The sequence below is a fragment of the Geotrypetes seraphini genome, chromosome 5 (genome assembly GCF_902459505.1).
Source record: "Geotrypetes seraphini chromosome 5, aGeoSer1.1, whole genome shotgun sequence".
Lineage (NCBI taxonomy): Eukaryota > Metazoa > Chordata > Amphibia > Gymnophiona > Dermophiidae > Geotrypetes > Geotrypetes seraphini.
In genome coordinates this window covers 203810107-203831138 of record NC_047088.1, presented here as the reverse complement: position 1 = coordinate 203831138, position 21032 = coordinate 203810107, and the positions used below count along the sequence as shown (strand labels likewise).

At 40.9% G+C, this 21032-nt stretch overlaps 1 protein-coding gene across 1 annotated transcript in view; it reads left to right on the top strand.

Annotated features, from left to right (window-relative positions):
* Nucleotides 1-20659, top strand: part of PPIG (peptidylprolyl isomerase G) — a 259537-nt gene extending 238878 nt beyond the window's left edge. The window contains 3 exon segments of the mRNA XM_033944704.1: nt 8770-8906; nt 18195-19449; nt 19451-20659. Coding sequence (XP_033800595.1) covers nt 8770-8906; nt 18195-19449; nt 19451-19615 — 1557 coding nt within the window. The 3' untranslated portion in view covers nt 19616-20659.
* Nucleotides 20660-21032: the final 373 nt, after the last annotated feature.

Genomic DNA, 21032 nt, shown 5'->3' with positions numbered 1-21032 from the left:
TCTCTATCTGAATGTGGTATACCTTGTATTTCCTTTACTTGTTGGATAGCTAATATTAAGGGTTCTAAAACAATATCAAACAGTAAAGGAGACAAGGGACAATCTTGTCTAATTCCCCTCTGTAAATTAAATTTTTCTGAAAAAGTATTATTAATATATAATCTAGCAGAAGGGGAGCTATACAATGTTTGTATTATTTGTATGAATCCAGGACCTATACCAAACCATTCCAATGCCTGATACATAAAGGTCCATTCTACTCTATCAAAAGCCTTTTCTGCATCTAAAGAAACAGCAAAAGTAGGCTCATTCATTTCTTTTGTTAAGTATAACATATGGAATGCCAATCTGGTATTATGAGATGAATGTCTTTGAGCAACGAATCCTGTTTGATACATACCTATAATATGAGGGAGAGCTTTAGCCAATCTTGAGGCTAATATTTTTGTTAGTAATTTACCATCTACATTTATTAAAGATATTGGCCTATAGTTTGAAACCAAAGTGGGATCTTTATTTGGCTTTGGCAAAACAATAGTTAAAGATTCTGCTATAGTGCCATTAATAGAACCTTTATTAAGTTGGTATTGATAAAGATTTAATAAATAGGGCAATAGAAAATTTTGAAATGTTTTATAGAATTCTACCGTATATCCATCACCACCTGGAGCGGATCCAACTCTAAGGGACTTCAAAGCTGTTCCTAATTCTTTTAGTGATATTGGTTCTTCCAAACTTCGTTTTACATGTTCAGGAATTTTTGGACCCTCTAACATTTTCAAAAATTCTAAACCATCTTTTTCTTTATTTAAATAAGTCTCGGAAGAATAAAGAGATCTATAAAATTTTAGGAACTGTTTTAAAATAGGCTCAATTTGTGTAAATGTTTCACCATTTTCATCTTTAATGGCAATTAATTTTGATTTCCTTTTTTTCGCTTTAAGATAATTTGCCAATATTCTTCCCGCCTTATTTGAGTTACCATAATACAAATCTTGTTGAGAAAATATATCTTTCCTGATCAATTTAGATGAAATCTCATTATATTTCCCTTTAAGTTTTAACAATTCTTGTTGAATAGAATATTCCCATTTTTCTATAAGTTTTAATTCTAAAATTTTAATCTCTTTTTCTAAATTTAAAAATTGTTTTTTAATCTGTTTTTTAAGATAAGCCGAATAAGAAATTATTTGTCCTCTCATTGATGCCTTAAAAGCATCCCATAATATTTCCATAGAGATCTCGTCTTTATCATTCAATTGAAAATAATCCTTCATTTTTGTTTGAAGATTCTCACAAAATATTGGATCAGCAAGTAATGTATTATCAAATTTCCAAATTGGTCTATTAGTATTTTGATCTGCAATCTTAATTTCAATCCAGACCCCACCATGATCAGATAAAATGATTGGATCAATGGCAGCTTGTGACACCTGATGTGCCAAATTATTTGAAATAAAAATATAATCTATTCTTGAAAAAGAATTATGAACATGAGAACAGAAAGAAAATTCCCGTCCATCAAAATGAAGTATTCGCCAAATATCTGTCAAATCGCAAGATTGTACCAAATTATCTAATCCCATAGATTTCATAAATCTACTTGGGTTTTTATCCAATAGAGGATCCATAACAGCATTAAAATCCCCAGCTACTATTAGATTTGAAGTAGCCAGTGGCAAAATCAATTGTTGAAGAGTCTTAAAAAATTCATTTTGGTTCGAATTAGGGGCGTATATATTAAACAACGTCATGGTAGTATTTCCCACGCTCATTTCCACATTTATCCATCTTCCATGAACATCTGATGCTTTTAATTTGAATGAAGCAGAGCATTTTTTATTCACTAGAATAGCAACATCCGCTTTTTTCCCTATAGCTGGTGCTTGACCCAACCTCCTTCCAACTTATTTGATTCAATATTTGAAAGGTGGGTCTCTTGTATAAAGCATATATCCGCATCTTGCCTCTTTAAAAATAATAATGCTTTTTTCCTTTTTATTATATGATTTAGACCATTAACATTCAAAGATAGAATCTTAAGATCCATTAAAATTTTTAAAGCACAAATATCCCAAAATTGAACAGTAAATAATTATTTTTAATAACTTATCCCAATGTACTAAATGTTTTATAATGTCCCAGCCCCTACCCTCACCCATCTCTTCATTAAATATCTCCCCCCCCTTCCCCTCCCTCAGCTAAATACGAAAACTTGGATACGCAGATTGAGGTTAGGTATAAATAACTCCCACAAGCTATTACCAAATTCAACTTTAATTACTACAATTAAATTAATTTTTTTTCCCCCCCTTCTTTTTTATCATAAATATAAAATCTCAGGATCTATATCCGAATTATATAGGAATTATAAGGGAATCTTTATCTATACTTATTCATTTATAAGCTTGTTCATTATCCTCAATAATATAGTATAAGATCCTTGCATCCAGATGATTTAAAATGTATTATTATTTTTATTTATTTTTTTTTTTAAATGAGGAGTTAGCTTTGAACAACAATATAATAGTGTTTAAACATCAAAATGACATATTCTTAGTTTATAATATATATATATATATATGAAAATATAATGCATCATAAGCATAGGAGAATTCCTAAGATGAAAACTAGAAGAGCCAGCAAATCAAAATAGCAACAGTGCTATCATTTCGAAGCATTAGAATAAGACGTTATTAAACCATAAAATATGACTTTTTTTTTTTTGAGGAATATACAGGAGAATTTCTAAGATGAAATTTGGATCTTACCAGGAGGATCAATAGATAAAATAAGAACGCCCTGTATATTTTTTTTTCCCCTCCGACCCTTTTGAAACGCAAAACTTATCCGGAAGTACCTCCTCTAACAGGAAATCACCTAATTTAACCAATCATATTCTACTTTTATCTTTGACATTATATTCGTTAATATGATTGAAGGAGTTTTTTTCTTCCCTTGCAGGTAGCGCCCTTTACGTTTCTGTAGCCAATCAGTAACTATTTTACTTTAAGGTCAGTGAGTCAAAAGCAGTATTCTGCGCTAAGATTTCAATCGGATCCCTTTCAGCTCCACGATGTTACATGTAAGTCTATTTTATTATAAAATCCAGAATAAAATTATGAAGATCAGAAAAAATTTATGTCCTTAAGTTGGCCTGAGGGTAATGTTCTCTTCTTGCTTCTTATTAAGAACGTTCCATGTATTTCAAATTATAGTTCCATCCACGTGCGATTCTATCCATTGTATTAGAAGTTTTGAGTTTTAACTGAAATTTTCCTGTATGTTCATATTATCAAAAGTCAAAAGTTATAATATATGTAGATAATTAATTTTGTAAAGATCCTTTCAGATGTTCTTAAGAGGACATTGGTTGTTCATGTTGCTCAAGAAATTCCTGTAGTTTTTTCGGGTCCGAGAAATTTTGAGTTGTATTATTAATTGTAATTTTCATTACTGCCGGATATAGGAGCCCATACCTAGCCCCCAGGGATCTTAATTGGGGTCTCAAGTCTAGAAATTGTTTTCTTCTCAATGCCGTTTCTCTTGCAAAGTCAGGGACAATGTGTATTTTTGCGTCCTGACATTTGAGATTTTTATTCTCTTTGGCTAGTTGACAAATTTCTACTGCTTGTTGATGTCTCAGGAGCTTAAAAATTAAAGTTCTTGGACCCATTTGTGAGTTTTTCCTCTGAGTTGGGATCCTGTGTGCTCTTTCTATTTCTAATTCAGTTTTGAATTTTAATGGCAGCACTTTAGGCAAAAATTGTTCCAAGAAAGTTATAGGGTCGTTTTTTTCCACCCCTTCCGGCATCCCGATAATTCTTAAATTATTTCTTCGTTCTCGATTCCGGCTATCTTCAAGATCTCTTTTAATTTCTGTGACCTCTTTCCATATTGTTTTATTGTGTCTCATATCCATATTTATTTGCTCCGAGTTTTCCTCCAAAATAGTTATTCTGTTTTCTGTCACCTCCACTCTTTTAGTGAGGATTGCAGTATCGTCCATTGCTTTTTGTAATTTTTTATTGCTATCTAAAACAATCTCCTTTATTTGCCATAATTCCTCCATAACGTCGGGGCTTTCGTCTAATGGTAAAGGCACCTTTGAAGGAGGAGTGCTAGGCTCCGGCTTTGATCTTTTGTTGCTTCCTGTACCGGATCCTCCAGCCATCGATTCTCCTTTATTTTGTTTGCTAGATAACATATTTTGATGTTATTTAGCCGTTTTTCTTTTATAATTTAATTATTTTTGTAGTATTTTCTATAAATAGGCTTGTATGCACGGAGCTACTCACTCACCCAACCATCAGAGTTCGCGTCCAAGCCACGCCCCCCCAGAAAAATACATATAATCTTATAAACACACACTTGATTTTCCTTCATGAATACTTTAAGTACAATATATCATATTTATATTCATCTAATATAATAAAACGCTAGGCAGCGCATGCGCAGTCTCATCGCATGAGTCCGTTTTCCGTGAGATGTACAGCATCTCGGATAGGAGTGCGCATGCGGCCGAAACACTCTCTCTCCTCCCCCGAGACGGATAGCTGTCGGCCCGTGCTGTTTTCTGATCTGCCCTGCTCCTTGCCTGAAGTCCTCTCTCCTCCCCCGAGGCGGATGATCTTATGGGAATCAATGTTCTTCGCTCTGCCCTGCTCCTTGCCTTACTATATTTTTAAGTTGAAAGACCAGGCAGCGGCTCCTCTCAGGATCCCCACCTGCGTCGGAAGTCCGATGCAGTTGGGGATCTTGAGAGGAGCCGCCGCCGCCGTGTCTTTCAACTTAAAAATATACTAAGGCAAGGAGCAGGGCAGAACGATCTTCAAAATGGCGGCAACTCTATCTCCGTTCCTCCGGGGGAGGGGGGTCTGGGAGGAGAGGGATCGCAGCCACTCAGCGCCCCCACCGAGGAGCCCAGCAACTTTCCGCTGCCCGGGACCCGACTCATTTGCCGTCCCCCCCTCCCCCTTCTTCCCTTACCACGGGCCCGACTGGCGATTCAAGCAGCATGTGCTGCAGTCTTCACACGCTGCTTCGGGCCCTTCTACTGCCCTGATTTGCTCCGGACGTGCCAGAGTAAATCAGGGCAGTAGAAGGACCCGAAGCAGCGTGTGAAGACTGCAGCACACGCTGCTTGAATCGCCATGTGTAGTCGGGCCCGCGGGAAGGGAAGGGAAGGGGGTGGGCGGCAAAGGACTCGGGCCGCGTTTGTAGTCGCGACTGTGGGCAGGGAAAGAGGGTAGAGGAAACACTAATGCAGGCACAGGGAACTGGTGTGGGGGGAGGGAAATGGAAGGGGGAGGGAATGCAGCTTTGCACAGACAGACAGAGGGAGGAAGGGAGACAGAAAGACAAGAAGAAAGACACAGGGGCAGGAGCACAGGGAACTGGTGTGGGGGGAGGGAATGCTTCTTTGGACAGACAGACAGAGAGAGGAAGGGACACAGAAAGACAAGAAGAAAGACACAGGGGCAGGTGCGGGACAGCAGGAGTCGCATCAGGAGGGGTGCGGGATGCCGCAGAGGGAATTTTACCAATGGGTGCAACTGGGCGGCTGTCGGGAGCCTCTGATCAGGGGCAGAGCAAGGTAAGTGTATCATAGGGATAAGAAGGAGGAGGGGGGGAGAAAAAGGAAGGGACGCCTACTGCTGGACAGGGGGAGAAGGAAAGAGGTGCTGATGGACAGGGGGGTGAAGAAAAAGGAATGGAGGACTAATGTTGGACAGGGGAAGAAGGAAGGTGCTGCTGGACAGGGGGGAGGTAAAACAAAGGGAGAAGGGCTGCTGCTGCATAAGGAGACCTGTGAAGGGGTGGTGGTGGACACAGGGGAGGTAAAAGGAAGGGAGAATGGACAGGGGGAGCAGACAAGGGGTGGTGATGGACAGCCAAAGGAAAAAGAAAGACAGAAAGAAATAAGCGGCTAAGGAGAGAGAGAGCGAGAAAGAAATAAAGAGAAACACACACACATATATTCTAGCACCTGTTATGTAATGGGCTATAAGACTAGTATTTTTATAATGTTTTAGATAATATGTAAATCATTTAATATGTATGACAAATATAAATAAAATAAAAAAGCCCCCCCAAGCCCTCCCTTCCTATTTCAGAAAATCTAACCTAATACTTCAAAATGCATTAATTAATTCATACATATTGTGAGGTAAATAAAATAATACCCACCCAGATCCCCACTTAACAAATTTCTTATTATGGGAAAATGTTATTAATCATTACAAAAATCTGCTAAAGGTCTCCAGATCTTTAGAAATTTACCAAAGTAACCTTTTTGTGTTGCTATTGTGCGCTCCATTTTATATATATGGCATACCGAATTCCACCAAAAGTTATAACTTAATCTGTCATAATTTTTCCAGTTACATATTATTTGTTGAATTGCTACTCTAGTTAATATGAATAAAAGTTTATTATTATGTGATGAAATTTGACTTTTTGCTCTCATTGTTGTACCAAATAAAATAGTATCATAAGTCAAGGCTACTGGATTATCCATCATCCTATTGATTTGAGGCCAAATTGATTTCCAAAATAATAATATATATGGACAATAGAATAAAAGATGGTTACTGCTTTCTATTTCTCAAGAGAGACCAGCATTAATTTAGCAGATTTCTGAGGACTATACTCAGATTATCATCAGCATAGATAATATACTCCAGAACACAACTATAAATCATTTTGCCTTTGATGAGGTTGGTTTTTTTTATTGTTTTTCTGTAGACTTTAGAATAAAAAATATGAAAATGTATCTTATTTGCTCATCTGACTTTTTTGGATCCAGTTTATTTGGACTTCCAGCTCATTTCAAACTAGGACTTGGAACTAGCAGCATTAACCTTCATTTACTGCTGCTCAGAAATGATTTTCTTGCTTTTTGCCCTTTACTACTTTCCTTTAATTATTGACGGGGGCCATGCACTCTATAACTCTTGGAATTCTGTAGTAATGGGCTTTAAGTCCAACAATTAGTTGTCACCATTATGTGGTTACTGACTCTCTTCCCACATCCCCAGGACTCTGAACGCTGGCTATACAGCATTTGTAGCCCTGGCTGATCCACAATGTAGAAGACTTTACCCAGGAAATGAAACAAAGTCCCTTCCACTAAGTCATCAGTTTGATCCTCCTTCTGACTTTCTCACCTTTTCACTAAGTCCTTTATTTGAAATAAACATCTTACTAGATAATGATGTCTTTTACTGGGCTAACATAGGAGGAATACAGAGATTGTAGTATACGAGATTAAAAGAGCCCTATATAATCTTGAAAGTTCATTTACCAAAAAGCTATTTTGAGAATTTTCTCTTGATCCAGTGAAAGATTTCATAACCTAAGAAGATATTCAGTTTCTTCAGAACTGATAAGGCTAGTAAAATCTTTCCACTTAAAAATAGCAGAAGGGTGTTGACATTAGAACATAAGAATTGCCGCTGCTGGGTCAGACCAGTGGTCCATCCTGCCCAGCTGTCCACTCGCGCAGCGGCCCCCAGGTCAAAGACCAGTGCTCTAAATGAGTCCAGCCTCACCTCCGTACATCCTGGTTTAGCAGGAACTTGTCCAGCTTAGTCTTGAAACCCTGGAGGGTGTTTTCCCCTACAACAGACTCCGGAAGAGGGTTCCAGCTCTCCACCACTCTCTGGGTGAAGAAGAACTTCCTTATGTTTGTATGAAATCTATCCCCTTTCAACTTTAGAGAGTGCCCTCGTTCTCCCTACCTTGGAGAGTGTGAACAGTCTGTCTTTATCTACTAAGTATTCCTTTCAGTATTTTCAATGTTTTGATCATGTCTCCTCTTTTCAAGAGAGAAGAGGCCCAGTTTCTCCAATCTCTCACTGTACGGCAACTCCTCCAGCCCCTTAACCATTTTAGTCGCTCTTCTCTGGACCCTTTCGAGTAGTACCGTGTCCTTCTTCATGTCTAGCGACCAGTGCTGGACACAGTACTCCAGGTGAGGGCGCACCATGGCCCAGTACAGTGGCATGATAACCTTCTCCGTTCTGTTTGTGATCCCCTTCTTTATCATTCCTAGCATTCTGTTCGCTCTTTTTGCAGCTGCAGCACATTGTGTATTAAAAGCTAGAGGATTGGTCCAGAAATAACTCTAACCTCAAATATGCCTTTTAGACTTATGAGTTAATTTTTTTTAATATCCCACATGTAAAAACTATTTTCACATTGGCCTTTTCACAAAACATGGACATGTACCTTCGTGTGTAGAGCTTTTGTAGGCTTGTGTCATTGTATATTGTTTCAGCATTCCCAAAAGGGCAATTTCATGGCAGTGTGTTCTGCTCTGTTTACTTCATTTTTGTTGAGCTGGACTGTATGTGAAAGGCAACTGTATATCTTGGTGCCAGTTATGCGTATAAGCTTACTAGGCACTATTCTGTAAGGTTGCACCTAAGAGCTGTAGCATGTAACTGCAAGGGGGATGTAAATGTGGGTGAAGCATGGGTGGGCATTAGGCACTTTACATAGTGTACTTATGTGAAATTGGTTACATCTAAACTTAGGCATATCAATTCAAGTGTACACTAGTATTTTATGACTGCACCAGCACACCCAAATGGATGCACCAAGTTATAGAATTACTCCCTTAGTATCTGTATTGATAGTGGACTTGTCTAGATGGCATTGTTTGATAGTGTATCTGTCTCTCTCTGAAAATTAAGCAAATCTGACCATTGGCATGTATTAAATAATATTGATTTTGCTATTCTCCTGTGCCTTTCTCTCTTTCAGCGTTATCGGACCCCCTCAAGGTCCAGGTCAAGGGATCGCTTCAGACGAAGTGAGACTCCTCCGCATTGGAGGCAGGAGATGCAGAGAGCTCAAAGGATGCGAGTTTCCAGTGGGGAACGCTGGATAAAAGGCGATAAGTAAGGACATGTTCAGACTGAGGTTTTATTCTGCTGCTGTTATGTAGCATTTGCTAGGCATGTGCAATAAGTAGTGTGCATTCTGTTTGTCTAGATGCCTAGAAAATTTTAGTGCACATAAATCAATTGTAGCTGCATAAACCATTGATACATGGTTTAAAAAAAAACAACAATCTGGGAGCTGGAAAGAGAAGGGGCGCAATGCTGGGGCATAGACTAGGGTGAGAGAGAGGGAGATGCCATACCATGGGGAAGGAGAGTGAAGGGAGAGATGCCAGACCATAGGGAGTATATTCCTGAATGTATATGAAAAGGGGTGCAAGGACAGCCAAATGTGTGTGTCCTATTTCTAATGTGTGTGACTTAATGTCTCTGCCATGCTGAGTAACATGGTTTTGATTCTGAACCCTGTTATTATAGAGTTTCCAAAGGAACCTTGGTACATGACCCCTAGACCAAAGAATAAACTTGGGAGAGGATAAAAAAATATGGGGACAAAAATTCCCTGGTAGTTGAAAATGAAGGCTTCTGTTGTCAGATAACCAGCCTGTCCCCAATGAATAGACAGAAACTATCATATCAAATTAAAAAAAAGAGAGAGAGAAAGAAAGAAATTCTGCAACCACCCCAAGGAGTTCAAAGCAGATCACAAAGAATAACAGTTACTAGGAACAAACCCAAATAATTTCTCTACAACAAATCATCTGAAAAGTTCTTAAATGTGTTTTTAATAATTTCCTAAATGTCATGTAATTATCTTTTGCTCTTATTAAAAAAAAAAAAGGAACCTTAGTCCAAATAAAAACTGGAGAAATAAAACCAGAAATGCATTTCCTTTTCTTTTGAACACAATACAAAGTCATCTGCTATATACATTTCCCAAAGCTAACATATTTCAGTCAATAAATTCCTTTTTTTACCTAAGTTGTTGTTTGGAGATTTATTTTTTCCATCAAGTTGGTTCCAGTTTTTTCTTTTTTCTGCTTTTTCTTCTGTTGCTGTCCATTGGTTCCTCCTACTATGGTCCAGCATTTCTCCCTCTCTCCCATTGTACAGCATCCTCACTCCCTTCTGTCCTGGATCAATCTCCCTCTTTTTCCTTTCCCTACTCCCTACTCAATTCTTCCTCTCTCCTCCACCCCTGTGTGCAACAAATCTCCCTCGCTTACTGTCCACTATCTCTTTATCTCTCATTCCCTCCCTTGCTGCAAAGGGAGTGGGGAAAGAGAGAAAGAGGAATCCAAGGTGCATCTGTCCCACCCCCTCTACTGCAACATCCAGCATTTCTCCCTCTCTCATTCCCTGGATCATGTGTAGCATCTTTCACCCCTGCCCACCAGCCCCATGCCCAACATGGAGAGATAAGCCAAAGGGGAAAAAAAGCAGATAAAAGAGCAGGAGAGAGAAGCAGAGGCAGGAGACCAAGAGGGGAAACGGCGAGGGTTAGCTCAGCCCCCCTGACATCGACCACCGAAGCTCCGCCTTAAAAGTGGAGGGGCCAACGGAGCAGAGTTGATCTGAGCAGGAGAAAAGCAGCTACAGAGAGGCAGAGGGAGAGAGAAGCCAAAGGGGGAAAAAAAGCAGATAAAAGAGCAAGCACAACCACAGCAGACACAGAAGGCATCCGCAGCAGATCGGCAAGCAGGCAGCAATGAAAGCAGCAGACGGAAGCAAGATGTTGAGCTACCCAGTTTTCTGCATCGTCTGCCATATGTATGACTGCCTCCCCTCTGGGAGGCAGTCTTATATATGCACTCGATGCGGAGAACTGGAGAGCCTGAAGAAACAAGTCAGACTCCTGGAGGGTAGAATACTGGAACTGGAAGCACTTCAAGCAGCAGAGGAGGGAGACACATGCAGAGAACGTCCAGACAGAGTAAGCAGAGAACAAGACAGAGGCCACCATCGAGGAAGAAGTCCGAGAGCTGGAGAAATTCATAGAGGAGGCATACAGGGAGGCCGTGGAAAATCATCAGCAACAGTGGAACTGCTGAAAGACACCTACAGAGAGTGTGGACCACCTGACGGACAACCACCAGGAAGAAATGGGTGACACAGCAGTGAGAACGAAGGACATGGACCTGCAGCAGGAGAGATGGATATACACCAGGGACACGGACCTGCAGTTGGAGAATCAGGAGAAGATAGAGAAGACGGCAATCGTCATGGGGGACTCCATCATCAGACAAGTTGACAGCTACATAGCGGGAGGAAGACTTGATTGGCTGGTGACCTGCCTACCGGGAGCCAAGTTAGAAGACATAGTGAGCCGCATCGACAGGATCCTCAATAGTGTGGAAGAAGAAGATACGGCAGTGGTGATCCATGTGGGGACAAACAATGTGAGCAACAGGAACTACAATAGGGAAGTACTGAAGGATCAGTTCCGGATGCAAGGAAGGAAGCTGAAGACCAGAACGCAGAGGATAGCATTCTCGGAGATCCTGCCGGTACTCAGGGCAGATGAGAAGAGGCAGATGGAGCTGCAAGCAGTCAACGCGTGGATGCAGCGCTGGTGTGAGGAAGAAGGATTCCACTTCGTGCGCAACTGGACGACATTCAGGGGGAAGAGCAAGCTCTACAGGAAGGATGGACTCCACCTCAGCAGAGACGGAACGAGGCTACTTGCAAGCAACATCAAGAGAGAAGTGGACAAGTTTTTAAACTAGGAAGATGGGGAAAGCCGACAGTCGACCGAGAGAGAGAGTCGATGGTTCGGGAACCGGTATATCAGGAGGATACCATGCAAGAAGATAGAGGGAAAGACTCATCGGATTACAGGCAAGACAGATCGAAAAGGACACAAGAGGGAAGGAAATGCATGAAAGGAACAGGCCGCAAACTCAAATGTATGTACACGAATGCAAGGAGCCTTAGAAATAAGATGGGTGAATTAGAAGCCATGGCACAAAAAGATAACGTTGACATCATAGGCATCACGGAAACATGGTGGACTGAGGAAAACGTCTGGGACATGATGCTACTGGGATACAAACTATACCACAGAGACAGAGTGGCTCAAAAAGGTGGGGAGTTGCCATATACATCAAAGAGTAAATTGAATCTACTGGAGAGAACACGCCACAACTGACGGATAAGTTAGAGTCTCTGTGGGTAAAAAATTCCAGGAACAAATGGCCTGGAAATGAAGATCGGCATCTACTATCGACCCCCAGGGCAGTCCGAAGAAATTGACGGAGAAATGACAGACAAGATTAAACGCAACTGCAAGGGAGGCAACACAGTTATCATGGGTGACTTCAACTATCCGGGAATAGACTGGAACCTAGGCACCTCCAGCTGCATTAGAGAGACCAAGTTCTTTTAGATACTGTAAGCGATTGCTTCCTGGAACAACTTGTCAAGGAAAATACTAGAGGAAATGCAATTCTGGACTTAATTCTAAATGGCTTGCGAGGACCGGCACAAGATGGAATTGCTAGGCTAAAAGATGCTGGGAACAAATATGTGGAGAGTGATGAGGAGAAAGCAAATGTGCTAAACAAATACTTCTGTTCTGTGTTCACAGAAGAAAATCCTGGAGAAGGACCGAGATTGTCTGGCAAAGTTACACGAGAAAATGGAGTAGATTCTGCGCCGTTCACGGAGGAGGGTGTTTATGAGCAACTTGAAAAACTGAAGGTGGACAAAGCAATGGGACCAGACGGGATCCATCCCAGGATACTAAGGGAACTCAGAGAGGTTCTGGTGAGTCCTATTAAAGACTTGTTCAACAAATCTCTGGAGACGGGAGTGATTCCTGGGGATTGGTGGAGAGCGGATGTGGTCCCTATTCATAAAAGTGGTCACAGAGATGAAGCAGGAAACTACAGGCCGGTGAGCCTCACTTCAGTTGTTGGGAAAATAATGGAAGTGTTGCTGAAAGAAAGGATAGTGTACTTCCTTGAATCTAATGGGTTACAGGATCCGAGGCAACATGGCTTTACAAAAGGTAAATCATGCCAAACGAACCTGATTGAATTTTTTGATTGGGTGACCAGAGAGCTGGATCGAGGACATATGCTAGATGTAATTTACTTGGATTTCAGCAAAGCCTTTGATACAGTTCCTCATAGGAGGCTGTTGAACAAACTTGAAGGGCTGAAGTTAGGACCCAAAGTGGTGAACTGGGTCAGAAACTGGCTGTCGGACAGACGTCAGAGGGTGGTGGTTAATGGAAGTCGCTCGAAGGAAGGAAAGGTGACTAGTGGAGTCCCTCAGGGTTCGGTGCTGGGGCCAATCCTGTTCAATATGTTTGTGAGTGACATTGCTGAAGGGTTAAAAGGAAAAGTGTGCCTTTTTGCAGATGATACCAAGATTTGTAACAGAGTAGACACCGAAGAGGGAATGGAAAATATGAAAAAGGATCTGCAAAAGTTAGAGGAATGGTCTAATGCCTGACAACTAAAATTCAATGCACAGAAATGCAGAGTAATGCATTTGGGGATTAATAATAGGAAGGAACCGTATATGCTGGGAGGAGAGAAGCTGATATGCACGGACGGGGAGAGGGTCCTTGGGGTTATAGTGTCTGAAGATCTAAAGGCAAAAAAACAGTGTGACAAGGCAGTGGCTGCTGCCAAAAGGATGCTGGGCTGTATAAAGAGAGGCGTAGTCAATAGAAAGAAGAAGGTGTTGATGCCCCTGTACAGGTCATTGGTAAGGCCCCACTTGGAGTATTGTGTTCAGTTTTGGAGACCGTATCTGGCGAAAGACGTAAGAAGACTTGAGGCGGTCCAGAGGAGGGTGACGAAAATGATAGGAGGCTTGCGCCAGAAGACATATGAGGAGAGACTGGAAGCCCTGAATATGTATATCCTAGAGGAAAGGAGAGACGGGGAGATATGATTCAGACGTTCAAATACTTGAAGGGTATTAACGTAGAACAAAATCTTTTCCAGAGAAAGGAAAATGGTAAAACCAGAGGACATAATTTGAGGTTGAGGGGTGGTAGATTCAAGGGCAATGTTAGGAAATTCTACTTTACAGAGAGGGTAGTGGATGCCTGGAATGCGCTCCAGAGAGATGTGGTGGAGAGTAAAACTGTGACTGAGTTCAAAGAAGCATGGGATGAACACAGAGGATTTAGAATCAGAAAATAATATTAAATATTGAACTAAGGCCAGTACTGGGCAGACTTGCACGGTCTGTGTCTGTATATGGCCGTTTGGTGGAGGATGGGCTGGGGAGGGCTTCAATGGCTGGGAGGGTATAGATGGGCTGGAGTAAGTCTTAACAGAGATTTCGGCAGTTGGAACCCAAGCACAGTACCGGGTAAAGCTTTGGATTCTTGCCCAGAAATAGCTAAGAAGAAAAAAAATTTTTTTTAAAATTTAAATTGAATCAGGTTGGGCAGACTGGATGGACCATTCGGGTCTTTATCTGCCGTCATCTACTATGTTACTATGTAGATGTAGAAATAGAAGGGAAGCAGCAATCACAATATGATCCATTTTGATCTGGACGCAGGGGAGAAACATTGGTCCAAAATGACAGCCATGGCACTGAACTTCCGAAAAGGGAATTATGAAGAGATGAGACTCATTGTAGGGAAGAAGATTAAGAAGAGGATAAGCACTGTAAAAACGCTAGAGCAAGCTTGGTCCCTTTTTAAGGACACAGTCACCGAGGTGCAAAATCTATATATACCGTGTATCAACAAGGGATCCAAGAGGAAAAAGAAAAAAGAACCAACGTGGCTTACTGTAGAGATGAAGGAAGCGATGAGAGACAAGAAAACTTCATTTAAGGAATGGAAAAGGTCAAAAATGGACGAAAACTGGAACAAGCACAAACAACATCAACGCAGGTGCCAAAAGGCGATAAAAGAGGTCAAAAGAGACTACAAGGAAAAAATTGCTTTAGAGGCAAAGAACTTCAAGCCGTTCTTTCGATATATTAAGGGGAAACGACCCGCGGAGGAAGCAGTGGGACCGTTGAATGACCATGGAATTAAGTGAACGCTAAAAGAGGACAAAGCAATTGCCGACAAACTGAACACATTTCTTGCGTCTGTATTTACCGAAGAAGCATACCGGAACCCATCAGGCTATATGCTGGAAACGAAGACAGAAAGCTGACAGGATTTACAGTCAGTATAGAGGAGGTGTGTAGGCAGATTGATAGGCTTAAGAGTAATAAATCCCCGGAACCAGATGGCATCCATCCGAGGGTCATCAAGGAACTGAAAGGGACCATAGCTGAACTGCTTCAACTAATACCCAATCTGTCGATCAAATCGGGAAAGATTCCGGAAGACTGGAAGGTGGCGAATGTTACGCCGATCTTCAAAAAAGGTTCGAGGGGAGATCCGGGAAACTACAGACCTGTGAGTCTGACCTCGGTACCAGGAAAGATGGTAGAGTCACTGATAAAGGACAGCATCATTGATCACCTTGATGGACACGGGCTGATGAGTACCAGTCAGCACGGTTTCAGCAAAGGCAGATCGTGTTTGACGAACTTGCTGCACTTCTTTGAGGGAGTAAACAGACAGATAGACAAGGGCGATCCGGTCGACATTGTATAGCTGGATTTTCAGAAGGCATTCGACAAGGTTCCGCATGAACGACTACTTCGGAAAATTGTGAGCCATGGAATTGAGGATGAAATACTCACGTGGATTAAAAACTGGCTACAGCATAGGAAACAGAGTGGGGGTAAATGGACAGTACTCGGACTGGAAGAGCGTCACCAGTGGGGTGTCGCAGGGTTCGGTGCTTGGACCCATGCTCTTTAACATCTTTATAAACGATCTGGACATAGGTACGACGAGCGAGGTGATTAGATTTGCAGACGATACGAAGTTATTCAGAGTAGTGAAGACACAGGGGGATTACAAAGATCTGCAACGTGACATAATCGGGATCGAGGAATGGGCATCGACATGGCAGTTGAGGTTCAACTTGGATAAGTGTAAAGTGATGCATGTCGGTAACAAAAATCTCATGCACGAATACAGGATGTCCGGGGCAGTACTTGGAGAGACCTCCCAGGAAAGGGACTTGGGAGTTCTGATCGACAAGTTGATGAAGCCGTCCACGCAATGTGCGGCGGCGGCGGCAAAAAGGGCAAACAGAATGCTAGGAATGATAAAGAAAGGGGATCATGAACAGATCAGAGAAGGTTATCATGCCGCTGTACCGGGCCATGGTGCGCCCTCACCTGGAGTACTGCAGATTTGCAGCAGCTGAGCTAGTCAACCTATGAGGAGAGGCCAACTTCCCCTCAAGTGATGACGTGGAGGGATTTGATTGGTTACTCTCCCTTTTAAAGTAAGTCTGAGACACCACTTTCACAGTAGAACCCAAAGACAAAAGTCTGATCCAGTCGTGGCCTCCAGGTATCTTGTCCGTCTTTCTTCCCTGGCCCAGGTTAGGCAGAATCCTTCACTGGATTGTACCTCATCAGGGAAGAGTCATTCTGTGGCTCCAGTTTGGCCTAGCAGGCTGTGGTATGCAGTTCTGATGCGTCTTTGAGCAGGCCACAGCCTCCAGTTGCAGGTACTTCCTGACCTCCTTTTGCAGGGTCCCCTATGCAGGAGAATTTGGATTGCTTTGCTCTTGCTGCATGGCTATTGAACACAAAGCGTTAGAGCGTAAAGGATAGTCAGCAGTCGTCATTACCACCCTTCTCGGGTTTAAGAAGTCATCTACAGTTTCTGCTAGCTCCGGTCAGTGGTTTTGGCTTTTCTCCAAGCCAGCCTTGACAAGGGATTCACCATGGCTTCCCTTCAGGTCCAAGTACCAGGGTCGAGGTGAGCTTGTGAATCATAGAGCCACAACTTTATACTGGTCCGCAGCCCTGACGCAGCCTGAGGGCGAAACGGACAGCTAGCTTAACGTTGGCGAAGGGACTAGCGCAGAGACAGCAGGAAATATTGAATAACAACGATTTTCACTGCCTATTTTCAACAACACCCTGCCCAGGATCTAAAAGTTAAGTCCTTGTTTAAAAACCATAAGTTTAAGAACTAAAAGTGTTTTTGATTAACAACAGGGGAGCATGAGCCAATGAGGTTAATTCCCTTTCTAGTGTGTTTGTGAAACATACAACACATGGGGATCTGAGGCTCAGCCCCTTAAATAATAACCAAAAAGGAATTAAGTTTATGAGCTATTCATAGTGGATTTACACCTCTGGATAACTTGGACTAAGAAAATTGAAATGACATTTGAGAAGGGTATTTTTTGAAATGAATATATGTTCTTTCTCATCCTGTATATAATTTTGGTGACTGCTTTTGTATGTCCCACTTGTCCAGAATGACATGCCTATTGCACTGGAAAAAGATTGTCCTTACCTTGATAACACCTTTTCCAGTGGATAGGTGTGTCATTCTGGACTTCTGCCCTGTCCTTCCTGAGTCTGCCTTCTGTCTCATTCTGTTTAATCCTTTCCAAGTATGTATCTTGGATGTCAGTTCTTTGGGCCCTGAAGAATACTGTATAATATGTTTTAGCGTCTACAGGGGTACTACCTGAGCTCCTTTGATGCTTCTGTTAGTTGTTTATTAATTGTTCAAGTGTTCATATGGGAAGTTTCCAATGTTCCCTTTACATAATTTTGATGGCGCTCTAGTATGCTTGGGTACTAACTGCAGGTGGCAGTAGAGCTCCTAGTGAAGTAGAAGAATCACAGAAAAAATCCAGAATGAATTCCTTCTCCAAATGGCTCACATGGGGAGATAACCCGCTTGTCCAGAATGACATACCTATCTACTGTAAAATATATTATCAAGGTAAGTACATAATCTCACTTTATTTCATCTGGGCATCTATTGGAAATTATAGATTACAATATTTGCTGCTATTACCATTATTTATATTGCATCACAAAGTATACAGTATACATAGTTGTACAGGTAGATATAAGAAAGCATCCATGCTCGTTAGGCTTACAATCTAGTTGACACAGAAGTTTAAGACAGAAGGATATTAAGGACTTTAGCGGGTCAGGGATTTTTTGCCTTCCCCAGTCCAAAGGAAAGAATAATCAGAGGGCATGAGTGTGAGTTCAGGGAGGGATTTAAGATACAACAGTTCCTGTCTTTCATCATTTTACAGACCTTTTTCTAGTTAAATGTGTTTCATAACTTTGTATATACAGCGCTCTTAAGGAATTTAAAATGCAAGCTGTGTAGATATGACACTACATTCCAAAGACTGTGTAAACTTCTAAAAATGTTAAATGTTTTGACATTAAAGTACATTTAAAGTACATTAAAGTACATTTAAAGTATTTGAAGGTGATGATAAAAAGTACAAATTTCCTTCATTTATTTTCTAGGAGTGAAGTAAATGAAAATAAGAAAGAAAATCAAGAAAGCCCAGGAAGAGGTAAAGAAAAGAAAGCATCAGATCACAGTCAAATGTCTGAAAGTCCTAACAGAAAAGGGGAAAAGGAGAAAGAAAAGAAATTAAAAGAACACATCTCTGTCAGTAAAGACAGAGAAACCAGGAAAGATGCAGAGAAAGAAGATCATCATAATAAAAGTAAAGGAAAAAAAAGAGCAAAATCGAAAAGCCGTAGTGAAAGCAAGGAAAATTCCAAAAGTAAAGACCGAGATTCAAAACACAATAGGCATGAAGAGAAATTTTCATCAAGAAACAAAGGTAGGGAGCATGAACGAAATAGAGAAAGAGGAAAGCATTCTGATACCCGAGGAAGAGAGAAAGAAAGGAGCAGAAGTAAAGAGAGATCCAAACGAGTGGGGTCAAAGAGTAAAGAAAGGGAAAAAAGTAAAAGTAGGGAAAGGGAAAAGCATGCCCGGTCAAAGAGCCGAGAGCATGAGTCAACAAAAGGAAAACACAGAACCAACAGCAAAACAAAGGCACAAAGCAAAAGTAGAGACCAAGATAAGGGAACCCAATTGAAAAGTAAAGAACGAGCACCTAGCAGAAGTAAGGACCATCTGAAACACAAAGAGAAAGAAACAAAGAGGAAAGGAAGATCAAGAAGCAGGGACCGAAGGGGAACACCAGAAAAGCACAAAGATAAAGAAACTAAAGAAAGTGGAGATTCCAAGAGCTCTGAGAAAGAGGAGAGTCAAAGCAGGGGCAAAGAGGAGAGTCAAAGCAGGGGCAAAGAGGAGAGTCAAAGCAGGGGCAAAGAGGAGAGTCAAAGCAGGGGCAAAGAGGAGAGTCAAAGCAGGGGCAAAGAGGAGAGTCAAAGCAGGGGCAAAGAGGAGAGTCAAAGCAGGGGCAAAGAGGAGAGTCAAAGCAGGGGCAAAGAGGAGAGTCAAAGCAGGGGCAAAGAGGAGAGTCAAAGCAGGGGCAAAGAGGAGAGTCAAAGCAGGGGCAAAGAGGAGAGTCAAAGCAGGGGCAAAGAAGAGAGTCAAAGCCGGGGCAAAGAGGAGAGTCGAAATAAAGAATCAAAAAGTTTGCACAGGAAAGATAATGATATTGAAAGTCATAAGAGAAAACATTCTAGAAGTTCTAAAAGTAGTAGCCCTGAAAACAACCGTGAGAAAAAAGCCAGCAGAGATGAGGATAGGAGTCCAGACTCCAAGAAAAAACAAAGCAGTAAAGATAGAGAAACAAAAAAAATCATCTTCACACAGGAATAAAGAGAGGGAAAAATTGATGCAGTCATCACAAGACAAAGAAAGTAACCAAAAATCAAAGAGCCAGGAGAGGGACCACAACAGCACTAAGGATAAAAAATCTAATCACAAGTCAAGTCCCATTAGTAAAGATGGAAGTGGATGAAGAAATTTTATGGACATTTATGGCTTCCACTTCCTCTCATTCTTTCTGTGTATGTAACGGGCTACCAGAGATATTAAGGATCATTCTTTTTTATGTGGACTTCAGTTTGAACTTTTGATAATGAACTATCTGGACATTTGTATTGCTAAAGTTTTAATAAACTTGAAATAAGAACTGAAACTGCTGTGTAATGCTATGTGTCAAGGATGTTGTAACACCCAGCAGTTATGCTATACTTTGCTGATTTGTTTTTTCCATTGTAAACAGTACGTAAGGGTAAGTTTGAAAATGCCACTTTATATTTTCATAACCTTTCTCTGTTTGAAACGTATTCTTTATGCCCATTATTCTGGCATAGCTCAGATATGCTGTAATAGAACATAAATTGTCCGAAAGAAAATGACTTTTTAAAAATGTCTTCAGTGAAGGTTCCATAAAGTTTTTCTGGAAGATCCAGGCCATTCTTATATCAGTAATGGTGCTAGTCAGCATTAGTGATCAAGTAACAGATGCAAATTTCTTGAAATTTACTGTTATAATTCAAAGCTAAACTTAGTGGCATTACTAACATTTAATGTGAAATCTCTCATTTTTGTTTTGTATTTTTTTTAAATTAGTATCCATTTTGTGTTTTACTGATTTTCTTGAGCCATGTGTCTTCAGTGCCCAAGCTGGACAGAGCTTCTTTGCTAGCAGAATATTCAAGTCATATGTTGCTATTTTCAGTATAAATCTTTAAGATTTGTCTTCTTTGGCATCATTCACTTCTTTGCAGAACTTTAATCTTCTAAAGTGGCTTACTTTTACTAGAGCTAGCAGAACTAGCAGTGATCATACCAGGGTAGGGGTAGGTTGAACTATAAATGATCATAAACTGCTTTCACTTGGTCTTCAGCATGGAATCCAAGTATGGCTTGTCCTAAATCAAGTATAATCTAAAACAAATTTCCTGTCACAATGAATTCCTCCATATGTAAGACAATGTCTTTTATATAAGCTGAAGAGAAGTATATAGCACCCTTAATAAAACTTGGAAACTTGTAATCAGTGGTCCAGAGTCAGTATACCTTATCTAGTAAAATCCATATCACACAAACATAATTCAGTCATAAGAACAGTCATACTGGGTCAGATCAAAGATCCATCTAGCCCAGTTTCCTGTTTCCAACAGTAGCTAATCCAGGTTACAGTACCTGGCACAAACCCAAATAGTAGCAACATTCCATGCTACCAATCAAGGACAAGCAAATTCTTCCCCAAGTCTGTCTCAATAGCAGACTGAACTTTTCTTCTAAGAACTTGTCCAAATCTTTCTTAAACCCTGCTACATTAACTGCTGGAACCATATTCTCTGACAACAGTTCGAGCTTAACTATTCTCTGAATAAAATAATATGACCTCCTTTTTGTTTTAAGTG